Source organism: Spizellomyces punctatus (genome assembly GCF_000182565.1).
Source record: "Spizellomyces punctatus DAOM BR117 chromosome Unknown supercont1.18, whole genome shotgun sequence".
NCBI classification, from domain to species: Eukaryota; Fungi; Chytridiomycota; class Chytridiomycetes; order Spizellomycetales; family Spizellomycetaceae; genus Spizellomyces; species Spizellomyces punctatus.
The window spans coordinates 148,294-164,212 of NW_015971554.1; the positions used below are offsets into that span (position 1 = coordinate 148,294).

Genomic DNA, 15,919 nt, shown 5'->3' on the forward strand with positions numbered 1-15,919 from the left:
TGCAAATGCCTCTTTTGTGCTGTGCTGCATGGCGGGGAATGGAAAGCAAGCATGAAGGCAGAAAGTCAGCGAGAACCAGTTTGATAAAAGATGGGAATGAGAGTGTCATTGCTGGACATTTGCATTTCATCGTCTAAAAAGTTCATGTGGTTTTCCCCAATATACTCGCAATAAATCAGCGCGTTGCGTTTCATATTTTCACCTTGTGTAAAGCTTGAACTGGGGCCATTTGGACCGCTTCCCGCTACAGCAGAGAATTGAGCAGCAACATGGCCGCCGCCGTAATTGTAGATACGGACTGTCTTGCAGATGCCGTGGTTGAATGGGTGAACACTTTTGATTCCATATCCCGTCCTTGTCGGAGCATCAAAGACCTTGCTGATGCGGTGGTGTTGACCGACATTCTATCACAAATGTGAGTAGTGCTTTCTTGTTTGGTCGGGACTCTGCCACGGTCTCGTAAAGCAGACGGTCACTCTACACGGCTGTCGCCCAAAAGCTAGCTATCCTCTGTCCAGTCGCAATGAGTAGAGCCCAGGCTACGATCCACTGTTGCTGAGGGCAAAGGTGGGATGAAGGAATTCAACAGTACTGAGTGACTTTTTCAAATGTCGGACAGTGATCCCCAATGGTTCAAGGCCGCCCGCGCTGCCGAGTATGGTGACAATTGGGTACTACGGTTTAATGGTCTCAAGAAGCTTCACAAACTTTTGATGGGTTATTATGAGGAAGTCTTGGGCCAAAACTCTGCAGGTTTGGAAACTCCAAATCTGACGGCAATCGCTCGGGATGCGGATATCCTTGAACTTCTCAAGCTTGCCCAACTGGTCATCGCGCTCGCTGTACAGTGCGAAAACAATCAACGATATGTCATGAAGATCCAGTCGCTTTCCCAAGACTCTCAGCATGCATTGATGCTTTCGATCGAGACGGTGCGTCTTGCTCAACATGCGCTTTTCAAAGTATGAGGTTTGACCTCAGATGCAGGTGATGGGTAGACTGGCGAACAGCACAGGAACGACTCAAATATCCCCTTCTACAATGTGAGCGTTGAGTCTCCAATATCACTCTGGAAAAAACACTCTAAGTGCAATTGGAATTACACAGCGATGCGGATATGGAAGGATCGATCACTGCTGCCTTAATGGCCGAGAAGTTGGAACTAGAAAAATCAAATAACCTTCTGTCGGAAGAGATGGAGGACCTTCGAACAGAATATGTAAGGGAACATGGCATTCACGCCCGCACTCCTCCTTGTACTGAAAATGAAAATTAAAGGAAAGAGTACTGGAAGGACGGAAAGAGCTACAACACAAGATCAATGATATGGAAAAAAGCTTGTCCCAGTTGACCGAAGCAGGCCAGGTGGACTTCATCCTCCGGACCGAGATCGATAACTTGAAGGCAGACCTGTATGTTAACTCAACTACAAGAAACACTAGACAACTTAGCCTCTTGCTGATTGCACTTGCTTCCATAGAGTTAAAAGTGAGAATCGGCGTGTGGAACTTGAAAACCTTTTGGAAAAGCAGACTGCCGTCATTACAGATATGACCCGCAAAGTAAGTGCTGTGCCGGGTGATACGTAAAGTCGATGCTTTGCCTAAACGATGCACAGGTGGAAGAAACATCCAGGAAAGCGGAAGAAGTCGATCGTTTGAAAGATGCCCTTGACGAATTTCGGCACGTAGCTGACAAGCTCCAGAAGTCAGAGGCCATCATAGACAAATATAAAAAACGATTTGAGGAAGTGACCGACCTGCGTAGACAACTCAAGGTTCAGGCCGTTTCTTGACATTAGTGGCGATATCGGAACTGACGTGTCCATTTTCAGTTGGCTGAAGAGCAGAATCAACAACATGCCTTGCGCAATGCACAGCTAGAAGAGGAATTCCGCAAGGTGGCCGGTATCAAGCCCTTGGTGGATACACTAAAGAATCAACTCAGTGCCTCGGAAACAAAGAACAGCTCGTTACAAGTTGAGGCATCAACGCTAGCGTTTCAGCTGACGGAAGCCCGTTCGAAGCTGGAAAGATATGATTTAGAAAAGCGAAGTGATCAGGAACTCATTCAAATTTTGGAGGATCGCCTTAAGGACATGGAACATCATAGTAAGAGTGGCTTATATCTAGAAACTTTGTGTTTTTACTAATTGATGAATGTATCCGATCTTACGTATTAGGTTCAGGAAACCCTCCTCTGGATCGCGAAATATCTGAAGCAGGAGGCGGGGCTGAATCGGCAGTGTAAGTGCACTAAAAGCGTCTTAAATCTCTGCATATTCCTAAGACTTTTCGGCTACAGTGCCATCAAGATGGGTCAGTTGGAGAGGGAAGTGGAGCGCTTGCGCGCTGACAATGCTTCTGCACATGCTATTGGCGCAAAGGTTATTTTACTTGAAAATCTCCTTGAAGATGCCAATCGCTTGAAGGCTAAATTTGAGGAGGTGGGTGCTAGTGGATTGGTCAAATTGATGTGCATTTGCTGCAGGATGGCGCTGACTATCAAGTTATCAGGATTATCGAGTTGCGCACGAAAAAAATATTGCATTTGAGAAGGAAGTGCAAGAGCTGCGCTCATCCTCCGACCGGTGAGTCCCAGTCCATCTCGTGAATGGCCTCCTTTACCAACATACGCGTATTTTAGTCCTGTTGATTCGGCCACCGCACTGAGTAGCGAGAGGCAGCGTGCATCGGTAGACAGTGCGGCTGCTGAACCATTGCGAAAGCAGGTCAAACAGCTGAGCGAGCAACTCCGACAGTCCATGGGACAAATTAACAAAATGGCCTATGAGAGGGATAAGATCAACCATGATCTAATGGACGCCAAAAGCACTATATCGCAACAAGAGCGGATGATCAAGTACGTAACTATTGTAAATGTTCTTCCACTTTTCACAAGCATATTTCTTACAAACGTGTTAGCGAGTTGCGAAGCGATCTGGCGGCGATGGAGAGCCGCGGACAGTCGTCCGACGAATCCGTTCAGAAGATTGCAGCCATCACTAAGCAGGCAGTAGAAGCTCAGCATAAGAACGAGTACCTGCACTCGGCCCTCAAGTCAGCCAAAGAGGTATGTTCAATTTCTTCTATTCTTTTTTTTCTTTGGATAGACGTGTTTAGGATGATTCGGTATACCTTTTCGTAGCACATTCGTATGTTGGATAACCAAGTCAAGGAATATGCTGCCATCGTACCCAAGGTATTCTCAACATTTCTGTGACGCACTCTGACAATGTCGACAGTGCTGATTCATTATATGGGCAGGATGACAACTTTGCAGAGGCGATCGCATCTCTACAATCGGCCTTAAGCGAATGTCAAGCTGAAAATGCACGTCAGAAACAAGAATTGGCTGATACTCGTGCCGCAGCCAAGCGAGAGCAAATGCTGATGGCATCGGCGTGGTACAAGACTGCCACCGAACTGCAATTGAAGGCGTCGGCCCGACTAAAGTCGGCGACACCTGATAGTCCAAAAAGCTGGCTGGCCAGAGAACGACAGAAGGTGATCAGGGAAACCATACGTAGATAGATCATTTCAGTACATGTATAACAGTGCAGTTGGTACATTTCGCTTCCGGCCTGAGTTCAACCAGAGTTTGGGCAACAGTTTTATGTTTAGAGTTACGAAGAAATGCTGTTTTTCAAATACCAGTATGACACGTTGACATCTTTCGGCACTGACCTACGGAGTGATTGCCACCGACTTTGGGCCAATAGCATACAAAATCGGTAATATCATCATGTGCTGGGGGTGCCCAAAGTCGCTTGATGTTCTTTCAGCATCATAGGGTGTCATGCAACAAGTACAAAAAGAAAAATTGTAGCGATAATGTTTACAGGAAGATTTATCACCAGGTTGCTACCAACAATCCTGCTCAACGTCATAATTTCCACCTTTACTTTAACATGCCTTCCCTGCGTCCCCATCCGGCCAATTTCAAGCTTTCGTAACAGTCGATTTCGGGAATGTCGCAGCCCACAATCCCTGCCTATTCGCAGCGACAGACACATACTCATATTCTATTGGACACGTCCATTCCCGACATGTCCACCATGCCCTTCTTCGCGATTTCCATATCCTCCACGATTGTAATTCGACCTATAGCCACCTCTTTGCCCACCGTTGTAGTTGCCACTGTAGCCGCCATAATTTCCACGTCCACGACCTCCGCGACGGTATCCACCGTAACCGCCCCGGCGATAATTCCGTCCGCTGTCAACCCCAGTCTGCCCAAACGTCTCCATGTTAAGTCGCCGTTCTTCATATTGCCGAGCCCGGCGGTTGCCACTAAAATCGTAATATGATCAGACACATAATCAATTCTTGTGTAAATATCGGTGAGTATACTTACCGGCCGTCACCTTCTGCCCGATCTTTGCTCTCGCAAGAGATGTTATCAAAAAAGGATGACTTTTGGTAAAAGCCCGCACCTTCTTCATCCTCTTCCTCGGCATGACTCACACTTGGCTCTGGAGGAGGGATCGCCTCGATAGGCGATGCGTCACCCCCGGTTTTCGTAGCTGCCTCCTGAGCGAGCTCTGTCTTGTTAAACTTTGCATTTGCGGATTCAAAATCAAAATCCGAATCAGGAACAGGAATTCGAACGTTACGAGGATTCGCAGGATATCCGCGTCGATTATTGCCCCGGCCACCTCCCCGGCGATGGCCGCCTTGCAAGAGATGAGCACCAGTACCGGGTAAACGTTGCCCCTCAGAACGAACATCTGTTCCATTAGCGCCTTGGGAGCGACGAATCTCTCCCTCTGATGCTCCCGATGCATTTTGCTGCGACTGTTTGGCATCATGCTCATTCTTTCCAGCAACAGCAACTACACCGGCGCCGACGGGTGCTTCCGCAGCGTCCGGCGCTTTATGGATATTGCTGGGTGTACCTCTCTTCTCCTCATTGCTTTGCTGTGTTGCCTTGACGTCCCTCTGTGTAGATCTTTCCGGTCTTGCGTCCTGCGCAACCTTCTTTTCCTTTGATTCAGGTGCAGTATGGGACATTGTAGATTCATTAAGATCCAACTTGTCCAGAGTAGGAACGAGACCGGCTACATCTTGATTGGCCTCACTTTGGGAACCTGGCTGCTGGCTATTCGATGGCAGTGCGTTGAGTCCTCGCGGTTGCTGCGGCGCCGAAAATCCGCCCACCTGCAGTCCAATGAGACGGAGCGTTAGTGTTAAAGTGACTGCATGATGGTGGAAAATATGCACGTATTACCGCTCCAGGAAATACCGGCGCACCAATTTGCTCGGGTCGTCTGTCCCAATAGTATTGAGGAGGTTCTTGCTTCTGCTGAGAATGTGGGTACGGATAGTTCACACTTGGTGGTCCGCCGTACGGGCCCATTCCTTGCGGCATCATAGGAAAGCCAGGTTGAGATGTTTGGCCTACCATCCCAGCAGGTGGACCGTATCCAGAAAATCCGGGAGGACCGCCTGGTCCAGGAGGCCCTGGCTGCGGAGGCATATGACTTGGGGGTGGAATCTGGCTTCGCGGGTGTTGCTACACCATATGCCGAACAGGTTAGGCGCAAGACTATTTACGTATCACCATAAGGGCCTTCAACCTCACCCTCACGATAGCCGGATCATTCGGAACCCTCGACGGCGCAGGTGCCTTCGCTGGGGCATTCATCACATGAAGGTCCTTGACATCTGACCCTCTAAACACGACAAATGGATAGATTTCGTCGCTAGGAGGCAGTTCCTCGGCTGGGTTGCCCTTCCTGCCTTCTGTTCCGAAGGAACGTACTAGATAAGAAACAAGATTGAAGTTAAGCAACTGTTTAGTATAGGTATGAAGTCTCTAGATTTGGCGGACACGAACCATTTTCAAGTGCCACAGTCGACTCCTGCTGGTTGATTTCAGTCAAGATGCCCACATAGCGGATATCTGACTTGGATATCAAGCTAATTTCGGATCCAATGTACGGCATCATCTTGAAAAATCCTGGAGGTGAGCGACGAGCGGGATCGCACAATGGCCCCTGGTTGATCTAAACTGCAGCTCACTTCTCACGCAACTGCCAACTCCCAAAAGCCTTTGGCGTCTCCTTCCGGACGGCAATTTTCGGGGTCACGTGTTTCATCGCGTTCGGGTTGCGTAAGCAAACACGACGGGGTTTTCCTTGCGTTGTTTTTGAGGTTGACCTTGTTTGTTATATCAAAGATGACATCGATCAAGGGAGCAAGGTAAGCCTGCATCAAAAGGAATTCATTTGATACGGCAGCATGACTTGTACTATATCGTTAGCGATGATGGAACGCATTTCATTCAGAAAACAATTCGAGATACAGGTTTGGACAAGCAGATGGGAGAAGAACAGGTTTAATGTTGACCATAACGACCCTGTTTGTTTACAGAAAGAAGTATGGCCAATTTGCGCCGGACATTGGCTGGCTATCTAAGAAACCAAGAACGTGAGAAATCATAGTGGTTATGTATTTGTTTACTTTGTGATCGATCAAATCCATTCAATAGGCCTCCGGCGAAAAAGTCTTAAATTGGCCGTGGTACTCAAGATGTTCTCGGAAAATGAGGCGCCTGCCCTTTCCACAGTGTTGTCCGGTCTGGCGGAGCTGGTAACAGAACGTGAGAAGGCCCGTGAAGTTGCAACCGATAGAATAAACATAGTATCTCAAGAACCATTAAAGCTATATTCGGTACGGATATGCTTCACAACCTGTCCCTAAGGCTTCTCTGACACAGTCGACATTTGCAGATGATATGTACTAGAATGAAGGTAACTCCCTAACGTCCGAGTTGAGAGATCACATGTCTAAAACATATGCAGAACGAAGTGAAGGCAAGAGAATCGGCTGCACAGAAAGAACATAGAAAGCAAGAACAGTTGGATAAAATATTGATCAAGGATGCTGCAAACCGTACCAGAATCGTAAGCCCTGCTTTTTTTTTACTAGTTTAAAATCTTGTTCGCCCCGAGTCTAATAAGTTATCAGTCTCAGGTATAGGTGATTGGGCTCTGTCCAGGTTGCATTCTCCCAATTTGCAAAATCTTAACGTTCATCAATAGAGCCAATTAGAGCTAGCGGGTGCCACACAGGATGTGCGAACAGCAACTGGCGCATTAGTTGACAGCGTCCACAGGTTTGAAAGTCAAAAGCGAGCTGATCTGCAGGTGGGTTCAATCACCAACAACTTCCCCGCTGTATTCAGGACAACTTAAACAATGCACAGAGATCCCTTGGAGAATTCCTTTGGAATGAAATGAATTTCCATGCACAAGCCCTGGAAATACTGACCGAGGCACATCAGCTCCTGATGACAGACGATATGAGCGCTGATTTGGCAGAGATTGAAGAGAGAGTGAATCTAGCAGCATCGCGAACAAATTCTCCGATTCGGGGTCACCGAGAGGACGCTTACTACGACAGTGACGAGGACGACTCGAGAAGTCCGCATTTCCGCAGGAAAGACAGCATCAGATCACGAAAATCTGTCAGATCTCATCAGGACAGGTTAGAACCACCCAGATCAGAAAAAAGACGCCAGAGCGCTGGTCACGCAAGAGGTAGAAACAAGTAACTGTCTCCGCAAGTGTATCACTGAGCTAAGTGCATATGTCAATATACATATATTTCAATACAAACGGATGCCAGATCGGGAGGAACTATATGGCTAGGATGCTGTGTGGTCAAAGTTGAGGGGCGGTTTACATGGTCAACTCCTGAAAACGGCAAATGCAGGGTAGCGGGTTAGCGTGACATGGAATGGCGACAGAAAAACATTGGTTGTGAAACGCACCATGATGGCGTTCACAATGTCGTTGTTGTGTGTCTTCAATGCCTTCACTGCCTTGGACCGGCTGACGTTGGCTTGTTGCATAACAAGCTCAATGTCCTTGGCTTCGACACCAGTCTCATCCACGTTCTCCTCCTCCTCAGCAAGTTCAGGGACTTCCTCTTCGTCCTCTTCTGTTTGGTTGAGCTCCGGTGCCTTGAACTGGTCGGCAGCGGCAGCCTGAGCCTGAGAGTTCAAGTCTTCAATCTTCGCCTCTCCAAAGACAATGTAGGTGTCGCTGGTCGCTGACTTGTAGACGTCGGGTTGAGCAACAACGAATAGAATCTAGAACGATTTCGTAGATCATGTCACGGTTTGTCACTTTGATGAAAAATATAGCTGCACTAGAGTTTCAACTCGACTCACGTTCTTGGGGCGGCGAATGGTTACGCGGGTAATGCCAGGAATCGGCTTCAATCCAAGCTTGGCCATAGCCTTCCGCGCCTTCTTTTCGCTGCGGCTCTGGTTCTTGCCGGGGAAAAGGCCTTCCAAGTCTACGCCGGCCGCGGCAGCTCCCTCAGCGTTCTCCTCGAGCTCTGGGAGATCATCGTCGGAATCCTCATCCTCCTCGATCTTCTCCACCTTCTCCTCGGGCTTTTCGTTCACAACGTCCGACGTCATGCTGGAAAACGAATGAAAGGAAATAGAGCAAGATCAGCTCCGCATTCCAAATGTCGAATCACTCCAAAATGGTCAGCCCAATCAGTTCTCTCCTACCCCATCCACTCCTTCATCCATCCATCCATTCGCCCGTCCAATCATCCATCCATCTATACATCCATTCCATGAGTTGCTCCTCTCCCCAGCTTGCCAACTTACTTGCTAATTCGCTGCCGATGCTTCGAGCCAATGATTCAGGCAGGACGATGGGAGGCAGTAGATGGGTCCTTCCTTGTGATGGCACAGCAACAATTCGAAAACTGTGCCAATCTGAGGTCGTTATGTAATCGTCCCGTAACCGGAAGCGCAAACGCGGCCAGCTCGGACCAACACTGCAACCACACCAGCTGTAGACCATGGCTACTCGAAGTCGGACCCTTTTATTTCTCCAGTACCGCAATTCCTTTGCTAGAACTGGAACTAGGAGACCAACACGGCCACTTGGTGTGGATACGTCTGAACGTGCTGGCCTTATTGCCAATGAGGTCGACCAGAGCACAGAAGTGGTGGTGGAGCTCTCCGTATTACCCCCAAAATGGTAAGACATTGGAAGTGCAACGCTCTCCTCGGTATATACTTATTTAAATTCACTCTCATATGTGAATGGGAAGGATTGACATTGTTGACGAGGTATAATGCCTTGAGAGTCGCACGATGCCTTGACAGTTATTGAACAGTTACTATATTGCAGGTCGATGAAGACGTCGACCGTATCAAGGCGCGACGTACGTATATGCGAGAATACACTGGCAGATTGTTTGCCACGCCTAACCGGCATCAACTTATTCACAGTAACCGAGTTGGAAGCTCTACATAAGAAACATCTACTACCTGGGTTTGATGATCGATTAGGAGAGGAGCAATCCATTGAGCGACTTACGACCAATATCACCGATGTGAGTTCAGGATGCGAAGCATCTTTCTAAGATAGCGCATTGGATGGATCGCTAGACCATTCGTTGTCTTTCACTAATATCGCATTGTTTCCCGGAAGTGCAGATGTTTCGTGAATGCGAGCGGAAAGTGAAACGTATTGCGAATGAGAGCCAATATGCGCCTGCAACATCGAAACAAAACCAGGTTTTGGCTCGCAACATTCAGACATCTCTTGCAACAAAGATGCAAGACCTCTCCAGTGCGTTCCGAAAAACTCAATCAAATTACCTGCAAAGTAAGGGTCGGTGCTAAGGATGCTGTCGCAAAATATGATTTACAATATCGTATTGTCACTGTCCAGAACTTCGCGGTAGGGAAGTTCGCAACAAGGATGCGTTTGCAATGGAGTCGGGACCATCAGACTCCCAAGAAGACGATTTAGATGCGGTATGATCAACCACTGTGACAAGTGCTGGCCAGTTATACTAATTAGTGTGTTTCTCTGTCACAGGTTTTTACAGATGCGCAACTTCAAATCGTACAGAACAACGAGCGAGCAATCACAGAACGAGAGAAGGAGATCAACGAGATCGTTAAATCCATGCTTGGGGTGGCGGACATTTTCAGAGAGTTGCACACAATGGTGATTGACCAGGGGACAGTACTTGATCGAATAGATTACAACATTGAACAAGTCAATGTTCACATGGAGGACGCACATAAGCAATTGCTGCAGGTTGGTGTTGAACCGGTGTTTATTGCTCACTAGAATTTTCTGCTGACGGGCCTGACCTTTCGAAAAGGGAGCAAAGTACCAGGACAGATCAAAAGCAAAGCTTTGCATCATCCTGCTTGGCATAGTCGTATTTTTATTGTTTTTGATTCTAGTGTTCAAACGACGGAGTACTTAATATTAATCATATGCATACATGTCTGGGGAGATCGTTTTATGATAGCATTGATACCCCTACTATCTGCCGTATTCTTGGGACGCCCGCCGCTGTACGCGCATCCCGCTATGCGATTTTTGTGAGTAGTTGCTTATATATCTTGTTCATTGGTCGGTTGTTGGCGAGGTGCTTCGCCACATAATGAGCGCAGACTTGTGCGTCCAAAAGTGGATTTTTGATGACGTTGACTTTCAAATGGATCGGTGAATCCCGGTAAATTTGTAAGGAAGCAAGGGGGTCCTGTTCCGCGCCCAAAGCTTCCAGAGGAGTTGTCGCATTCCCTTTGAAGATATCTTTGAAGTAATGATTTCCTTTCGCCAGTTTGTCCACTCGCCGTTCTAATCGTCCAAGTGCCTCCAGTGGGCGGACATTGCGGAAGTCTATGGTGGGGTTTCGCACGCGTGGGTGTGAGCTTGGCTGGTTGTCACTTTTTGTCTGTTCAAGAACTGTAAGGTTGATCCATATTCCACTCGTCGATGCTCGAATGTGTGGTTCAGAGATGACATTGTGTTGAAATATGTGCTTCACGTAGTCAGCGAGAAGCTGGTGCCGGACGTTTCCAGGCCAGTTGACAACTCCTCGCAGACGGAGGGCGAGAGGATTGGTACGACCCATTATGCAAAATGACTTGGACAAACAGTTCAATCGTGCTCCACTCAGGTCAACTCGGTGGTTGACATGGCAACTAGCTGTATTAGGTAAGCCCGTGGCTTGTTTGAAGAATCTGGTCAACGAGTTCAGGTTCATGGTGAAGGAGAACTTTGTACATTTTTATCCGAGGCTTTAGTCCATTTCACAAGTGCAGCACTTGTGAGGACGGGCTGCAGCGTACCTGCCATGACGAAGGCCAAGCACACTGGCTTCAATCCTGTTGGTCAACCAGGGCGATCAAAGCAAACCTCTCGCCAAGGTGGCCGCTCACTGCAAGGAGACCTGGAGAACAAGCTTGTGCAGCGTATCGAAGAGTATCAATTCCGTCAAAGTCAGATAGAGGGTCGAAATGACAGTGCTCTGCGGGACGAAGACGCCATCCTAGCGTACGTCCGCTCCGCCGACGCCAGTTTGGCAAGAAAACCGGAGAGAAATTTACGACAAGCTCTTTCAAATGGTACCGTACCGTACGTATTGTGACGAAAGCGCGACCAATGTGCTTATAAAAGTACTTTTCAGCCATCAAAAGGGTCAAAAGCAGTGGAATGTCCACAGACTTACCTCCGAGCGGCGATTCCGATGAAGACTTTGACTCAGACTTCGCGTTTGAGCCTGATGTGGCTGTAATGGAAGTAAAGGTGTGTTATTGCCTGTATTCAATTTAAGCGCAAATACGGTAGATAATTGCTGGTGGATTAACGGTCGTAAAAACTATATTGGCAGGATACAAATTCAATGAATCTATCCATTCTTGGTATATACAATCAACATAAACCCCCAGATAGCGTGTCGTCTAGCCCGGTGCCACCTTTAGGAGACTTAAGCCTAGAAGATGGTGAAATAAGCAAGTCAGCAGCGTTCGCTACCACCGAAACGGAGGATCGCGCGTCTCCGAAAGTATCTAACCTTGACATCCGAACATCGGTGGTGAAAAGTAATAAGCGCCGTCAGAAGGAAACTGTATCAGTTCAAGAGTCCAAAAAGGTTAAGCGATCGGGTTCGGAAACCTCAAAATGGGCAACACCGACAGCACGTTTAGGAGATCTGGGTGGCATGGATCAGTGCATTGACGAGATTTTGCAACTCGTTGGTATGCCCCTGAAGCATCCTGAGATCTATTTGCATTTGGGCATTCAACCTCCGCGTGGTATACTTCTTCACGGCCCACCGGGTTGCGGAAAGACGATGCTTGCTCATGCTATTGCTGGCGAGGTTGGAGTACCCTTCATAAACATCTCGGCTCCCTCAATTGTATCGGGAATGTCTGGGGAATCAGAGAAGAAACTGCGAGAAATATTTGATGAAGCAAAGGAGCTTGCACCATGTCTCTTGTTTATTGATGAAATTGATGCGATCACCCCTAAACGCGAGACGGCACAACGGGAAATGGAGCGAAGAATAGTAGCGCAATTACTAACATGCATGGATGGTAAGGTTCTTTTGTCTACATAACCCTACTGGGCTGTTTGTTAATGAATCGCTTCTTGTCAGACCTTTCCCTAGACAAAACGAATAATAAGCCTGTTCTGATCATTGGTGCGACAAACAGACCAGACTCATTAGATCCAGCATTGCGTCGTGCAGGCCGTTTCGATCGTGAGATAAGCATAGGAGTGCCGGATGAGACTGCAAGAGCCAGGTAACATGGTAACATCGAAAGCCGGCGGGCGTATCGCCTCATATATTAAATTGACTCACCCCTGTTAGGATACTGGCAAAACTCTGTGCCAAATTACGGCTCCGTGGTGATTTCGATTTCGTTCATCTGGCAAAATTGACGCCTGGATATGTCGGGGCTGATCTCAATGCTCTGACCGCCGAAGCAGGAATGCTCGCTGTTAAGCGCATCTTCCACTCCTTGAAGGAGAGAATTGTGTCCAGTTCTACGGACGGGCCAGCGGCAGTCGTGGATGACCAGGCGGCTATGGACATTGACGATAATAAAGTGGGAGAACCCGACAAGGACGATTCTGCACTCGCCAACGGTATACGTGATGTGATTGCAAGGAACATAACAGTAGCGGACTTCTTAAACACACGACCCGAACCCCTCACCGAAATCGAACTGGAACCTCTGTGCATCACGAGCGATGACTTTGTCAAAGCTCTCAAGAAAGTGCAACCGTCGGCAAAACGCGAAGGATTCGCTACTGTTCCCGATGTGTCGTGGGCAGATATTGGTGCCCTGACGCAAGTGCGAGAAGAATTACGCATGGCTATAGTTGAGCCCATAAGGCATCCGGAATTCTTTGCACGCATGGGAATATCAGCTGCGATGGGTGTGCTTCTCTATGGCCCTCCTGGTTGTGGTAAAACCTTGTTGGCAAAAGCAGTGGCAAATGAAAGTCATTGCAATTTCATATCCGTCAAGGGACCGGAACTCTTGAACAAGGTATTTGAACAATTAGCGTCATTGGAGATGACATGCGATGTACTTACGTAATAATATGTCTGTAGTACGTAGGTGAGAGCGAGAGAGCTGTCCGGATGGTATTTGCGCGGGCGCAAGCATCATCTCCATGTGTGATCTTCTTTGATGAACTGGATGCTTTGTGTCCTGCGCGATCGAACGAAGCCGAGGTATTCCAGGCAATATGCTCGTTACGACCCTGCAGACTGTGGGACTGACCAATAAATGTTACTAGTCTCAATCGTCGTCCCGTCTTGTTAATACTCTCTTGACTGAAATGGACGGAATGCAAGGACGGAAACAGGTTTACGTCATAGCCGCTACAAACCGTCCCGATATGATCGACCCTGCAATGCTTCGTCCAGGCAGGCTAGATAAAGCTCTATATGTTGATCTCCCGAATGTTGAAGAGCGATGGGATATTCTGAAAGCGGTCGCACGAAAGACACCCCTGGCGCCGGACATGGACTTGCATGAGGTTGCGAAGGACGCTAGGTGCGAAGGATTCAGTGGTGCGGACTTGGCGGCATTGGTGAGGGAAGCGGCAGTGGCTGCCTTGAGGGATTGCCTCTATGCAGCCGGTCCAGGGGTTCCCCCAATAGATTTGACGACACACAAAATGGTTGTGCAGCAGAAACATTTTGACACGGCGTTCGTGAAAGTTTCTCCTTCGGTTAATAAAAAGGTATGCGATCTGTGGTCGGCGTCTTGAGTGATTAGCGCGCTTAACCAGGTGATTATAGGATCGGCGGCGTTACGAGCTATTGCGTGTCAAGTTTGGTACAGCCACCGATTCAGAGAAGCCCGGCGCAGGGGACCGGTAAGGAGTCACGGATGCGGCGCCATGTATATAGAAAACACTTGCTGTGCATGTAAACTACACTTGGATTCCGGCAGCAATATTAGGATGTCGGATGTTGTTTGTGTTGGTGGCAAAGGGGAAAACCGGATGAGATATGGTATATTAGAGGTTGGCTAGCTGCAATGAATTCGATCTATTGCAAGTGTCCCCTAGATAGATTATTAGTTTGCTGTAGCCCACTGGTTCATATTGTAGAACCGCGACCGCTGCCATGAGTATAGCGCTGATACATAGAGCCGAATAAGAGGCGTCGAAGTGTCTGTGGTATTATGCCAAATGGTTCACTGTGTAACTGACCATAGAGGTCTTTGTACTAAATTATCTTAAAATTGAGTCCATTTCCCTTAACCAATGACAATCTTTCCATCACTCTCATTGAATTCGTACGCAGGAATCTCAAGGTTCAGGGGAGCAGGACCCTTCCTGATTCGCCCGCTATTTTCCCATGATTTGTTAGAGCTTAGCACTTTAATATCCGCAAGCAATTGTCATCTAGACTCTCACCTGATATCATAGTGGGAACCGTGGCACGGACAGAACCAACCTCCATATTCACCAGCTGCAAACAGAACCATTGTCAAAACAATCTCCCTCGTCCGTTCCAGTAACACTGACAAGCGCGTACCTTCTCCAATGGGAACACATCCCAAATGGGTGCATACTCCCAACATTACCAGCCATTCTGGCTTTTTTGTCCTGTCCGCGTCAGTTTCAGGGTCACGAAGTTCGCTCAAAGACACAGAGTTGGCCTCAGCAATTTCTGCAAAATATGTCGAGTGAATTTACGATATGCAAAAAATGAAAACATCGTATCATGTACCATCCGCGGTCCGGTGACGGATGAATACCGGCTTTCCACGCCACTGTAATGCAAAATGTTCAGCAATGCAACTTTTTAAAAAGGAGTTTCGTCCTGTACCCATCCCTCATTCACGCAAAGCCACGGTTGACTTGCTTTGCTTACCTTAATGATAACATTTTTCCCTTCCGGAATGGATGCCATGTCGACTTCGACCTTGGCGAGAGCAAGCACATCCGCCGACGCCGCAAAGTGTACAAGATAGTCGGTAACAATGTTCTTGGCCGCGGCCGCGCCGATGAAACTGTACGTGCCAATCATAAAGTAGGCAAAGTTCCGGTGAGCGATATCGTCGGTGTTTCGCAGTCTGTATGCCTCCTGGTCAGAAGGTGGGACGGCTACATCGGCGTCGTAGTCGACCTGCTTGACGGGGGAAGCGTAGAAGCGTTTTTGGCCGGCGATGGAGCTTGGTGCTATAGGTAACGTAGCCACAATGCATCAGCCACCGATGCATAGAAACAAGAGTGCACAGAGGCGGCGAGCTGACTAGCTTTGGCTGTACTTCATATTGCCTCCAAGCCTGTCCAAGCTTACCTGTAAACGTGGTCTTTGACGACAGGTAGGCGCCGTTAATGTTTGCGGCCACATGCTTGGCGACGTTGGGAACGGATGACTTGGGGGCTCCAGCGGACGCGGCGCCCAATACACGCGGAATGCCCGTTGCCGGTCGTGAGACCCAAGAGCGAGAGGACAAAAGGGAAGGGGCCACCTTGCTCGCCATGATTTCAAAAAGTTGGAAGGTAAAAAATCCAATCAGGTTCAGGCGTTGAAAACCGTTGCAAAAGGTTTTGTTGCTTGCCTGACTCTTCCGATGCGAAATAATTTCGGATGGGCGCGGG

General features: G+C 48.2%; 8 protein-coding genes across 8 annotated transcripts; 4 read left to right on the forward strand and 4 right to left on the reverse strand.

Annotated features, from left to right (window-relative positions):
- The first annotated feature begins 46 nt into the window (after positions 1 to 46).
- Positions 47 to 3,665, forward strand: SPPG_07893 (uncharacterized protein). Its single transcript, XM_016756041.1, has 15 exons — positions 47 to 415; positions 620 to 932; positions 988 to 1,043; positions 1,108 to 1,219; positions 1,279 to 1,412; positions 1,481 to 1,562; positions 1,619 to 1,777; positions 1,835 to 2,111; positions 2,183 to 2,246; positions 2,305 to 2,446; positions 2,517 to 2,590; positions 2,647 to 2,862; positions 2,925 to 3,072; positions 3,148 to 3,201; positions 3,267 to 3,665. Exons 1-15 carry the CDS (start codon positions 270 to 272, stop codon positions 3,531 to 3,533), a joined length of 2,244 nt encoding a protein of 747 aa, XP_016604720.1. The 5' UTR covers positions 47 to 269; the 3' UTR covers positions 3,534 to 3,665.
- An 87-nt stretch (positions 3,666 to 3,752) lies between these two features.
- On the reverse strand, positions 3,753 to 6,045 carry SPPG_07894 (uncharacterized protein). The gene is made up of 5 exons (XM_016756042.1): positions 5,839 to 6,045; positions 5,584 to 5,762; positions 5,230 to 5,514; positions 4,357 to 5,159; positions 3,753 to 4,292 (listed from the first exon to the last, which is right to left on the reverse strand). Exons 1-5 carry the CDS (start codon positions 5,948 to 5,950, stop codon positions 4,025 to 4,027), a joined length of 1,647 nt encoding a protein of 548 aa, XP_016604721.1. The 5' UTR covers positions 5,951 to 6,045; the 3' UTR covers positions 3,753 to 4,024.
- A 109-nt stretch (positions 6,046 to 6,154) lies between these two features.
- Positions 6,155 to 7,656, forward strand: SPPG_07895 (uncharacterized protein). The gene is made up of 9 exons (XM_016756043.1): positions 6,155 to 6,203; positions 6,265 to 6,308; positions 6,375 to 6,431; positions 6,493 to 6,674; positions 6,734 to 6,754; positions 6,806 to 6,907; positions 6,972 to 6,977; positions 7,046 to 7,150; positions 7,210 to 7,656. Exons 1-9 carry the CDS (start codon positions 6,181 to 6,183, stop codon positions 7,555 to 7,557), a joined length of 888 nt encoding a protein of 295 aa, XP_016604722.1. The 5' UTR covers positions 6,155 to 6,180; the 3' UTR covers positions 7,558 to 7,656.
- Positions 7,546 to 8,727, reverse strand: SPPG_07896 (uncharacterized protein). The gene is made up of 4 exons (XM_016756044.1): positions 8,632 to 8,727; positions 8,179 to 8,434; positions 7,777 to 8,097; positions 7,546 to 7,699 (listed from the first exon to the last, which is right to left on the reverse strand). The coding sequence occupies exons 2-4, from the start codon at positions 8,431 to 8,433 to the stop codon at positions 7,685 to 7,687; spliced, it is 591 nt and encodes a 196-aa protein (XP_016604723.1). The 5' UTR covers position 8,434; positions 8,632 to 8,727; the 3' UTR covers positions 7,546 to 7,684.
- A 67-nt stretch (positions 8,728 to 8,794) lies between these two features.
- Positions 8,795 to 10,316, forward strand: SPPG_07897 (uncharacterized protein). Its single transcript, XM_016756045.1, has 8 exons — positions 8,795 to 9,010; positions 9,084 to 9,102; positions 9,164 to 9,197; positions 9,265 to 9,368; positions 9,472 to 9,643; positions 9,710 to 9,795; positions 9,860 to 10,084; positions 10,152 to 10,316. Exons 1-8 carry the CDS (start codon positions 8,829 to 8,831, stop codon positions 10,257 to 10,259), a joined length of 930 nt encoding a protein of 309 aa, XP_016604724.1. The 5' UTR covers positions 8,795 to 8,828; the 3' UTR covers positions 10,260 to 10,316.
- SPPG_07898 (uncharacterized protein) lies at positions 10,085 to 10,934 on the reverse strand. Its single transcript, XM_016756046.1, has one exon. The coding sequence runs from the start codon at positions 10,911 to 10,913 to the stop codon at positions 10,365 to 10,367; it is 549 nt and encodes a 182-aa protein (XP_016604725.1). The 5' UTR covers positions 10,914 to 10,934; the 3' UTR covers positions 10,085 to 10,364.
- Positions 10,935 to 11,135: 201 nt separating this feature from the next.
- On the forward strand, positions 11,136 to 14,071 carry SPPG_07899 (uncharacterized protein; the record flags this gene model as incomplete). The annotated part of the gene is made up of 7 exons (XM_016756047.1): positions 11,136 to 11,416; positions 11,479 to 11,587; positions 11,673 to 12,378; positions 12,441 to 12,588; positions 12,657 to 13,341; positions 13,407 to 13,529; positions 13,595 to 14,071. 7 exons carry the CDS (start codon positions 11,136 to 11,138, stop codon positions 14,069 to 14,071), a joined length of 2,529 nt encoding a protein of 842 aa, XP_016604726.1.
- Positions 14,072 to 14,248: 177 nt separating this feature from the next.
- Positions 14,249 to 15,889, reverse strand: SPPG_07900 (cytochrome b-c1 complex subunit Rieske, mitochondrial). Its single transcript, XM_016756048.1, has 6 exons — positions 15,615 to 15,889; positions 15,186 to 15,493; positions 15,042 to 15,084; positions 14,847 to 14,981; positions 14,726 to 14,780; positions 14,249 to 14,656 (listed from the first exon to the last, which is right to left on the reverse strand). Exons 1-6 carry the CDS (start codon positions 15,799 to 15,801, stop codon positions 14,566 to 14,568), a joined length of 819 nt encoding a protein of 272 aa, XP_016604727.1. The 5' UTR covers positions 15,802 to 15,889; the 3' UTR covers positions 14,249 to 14,565.
- Between the last annotated feature and the right edge of the window lie 30 nt (positions 15,890 to 15,919).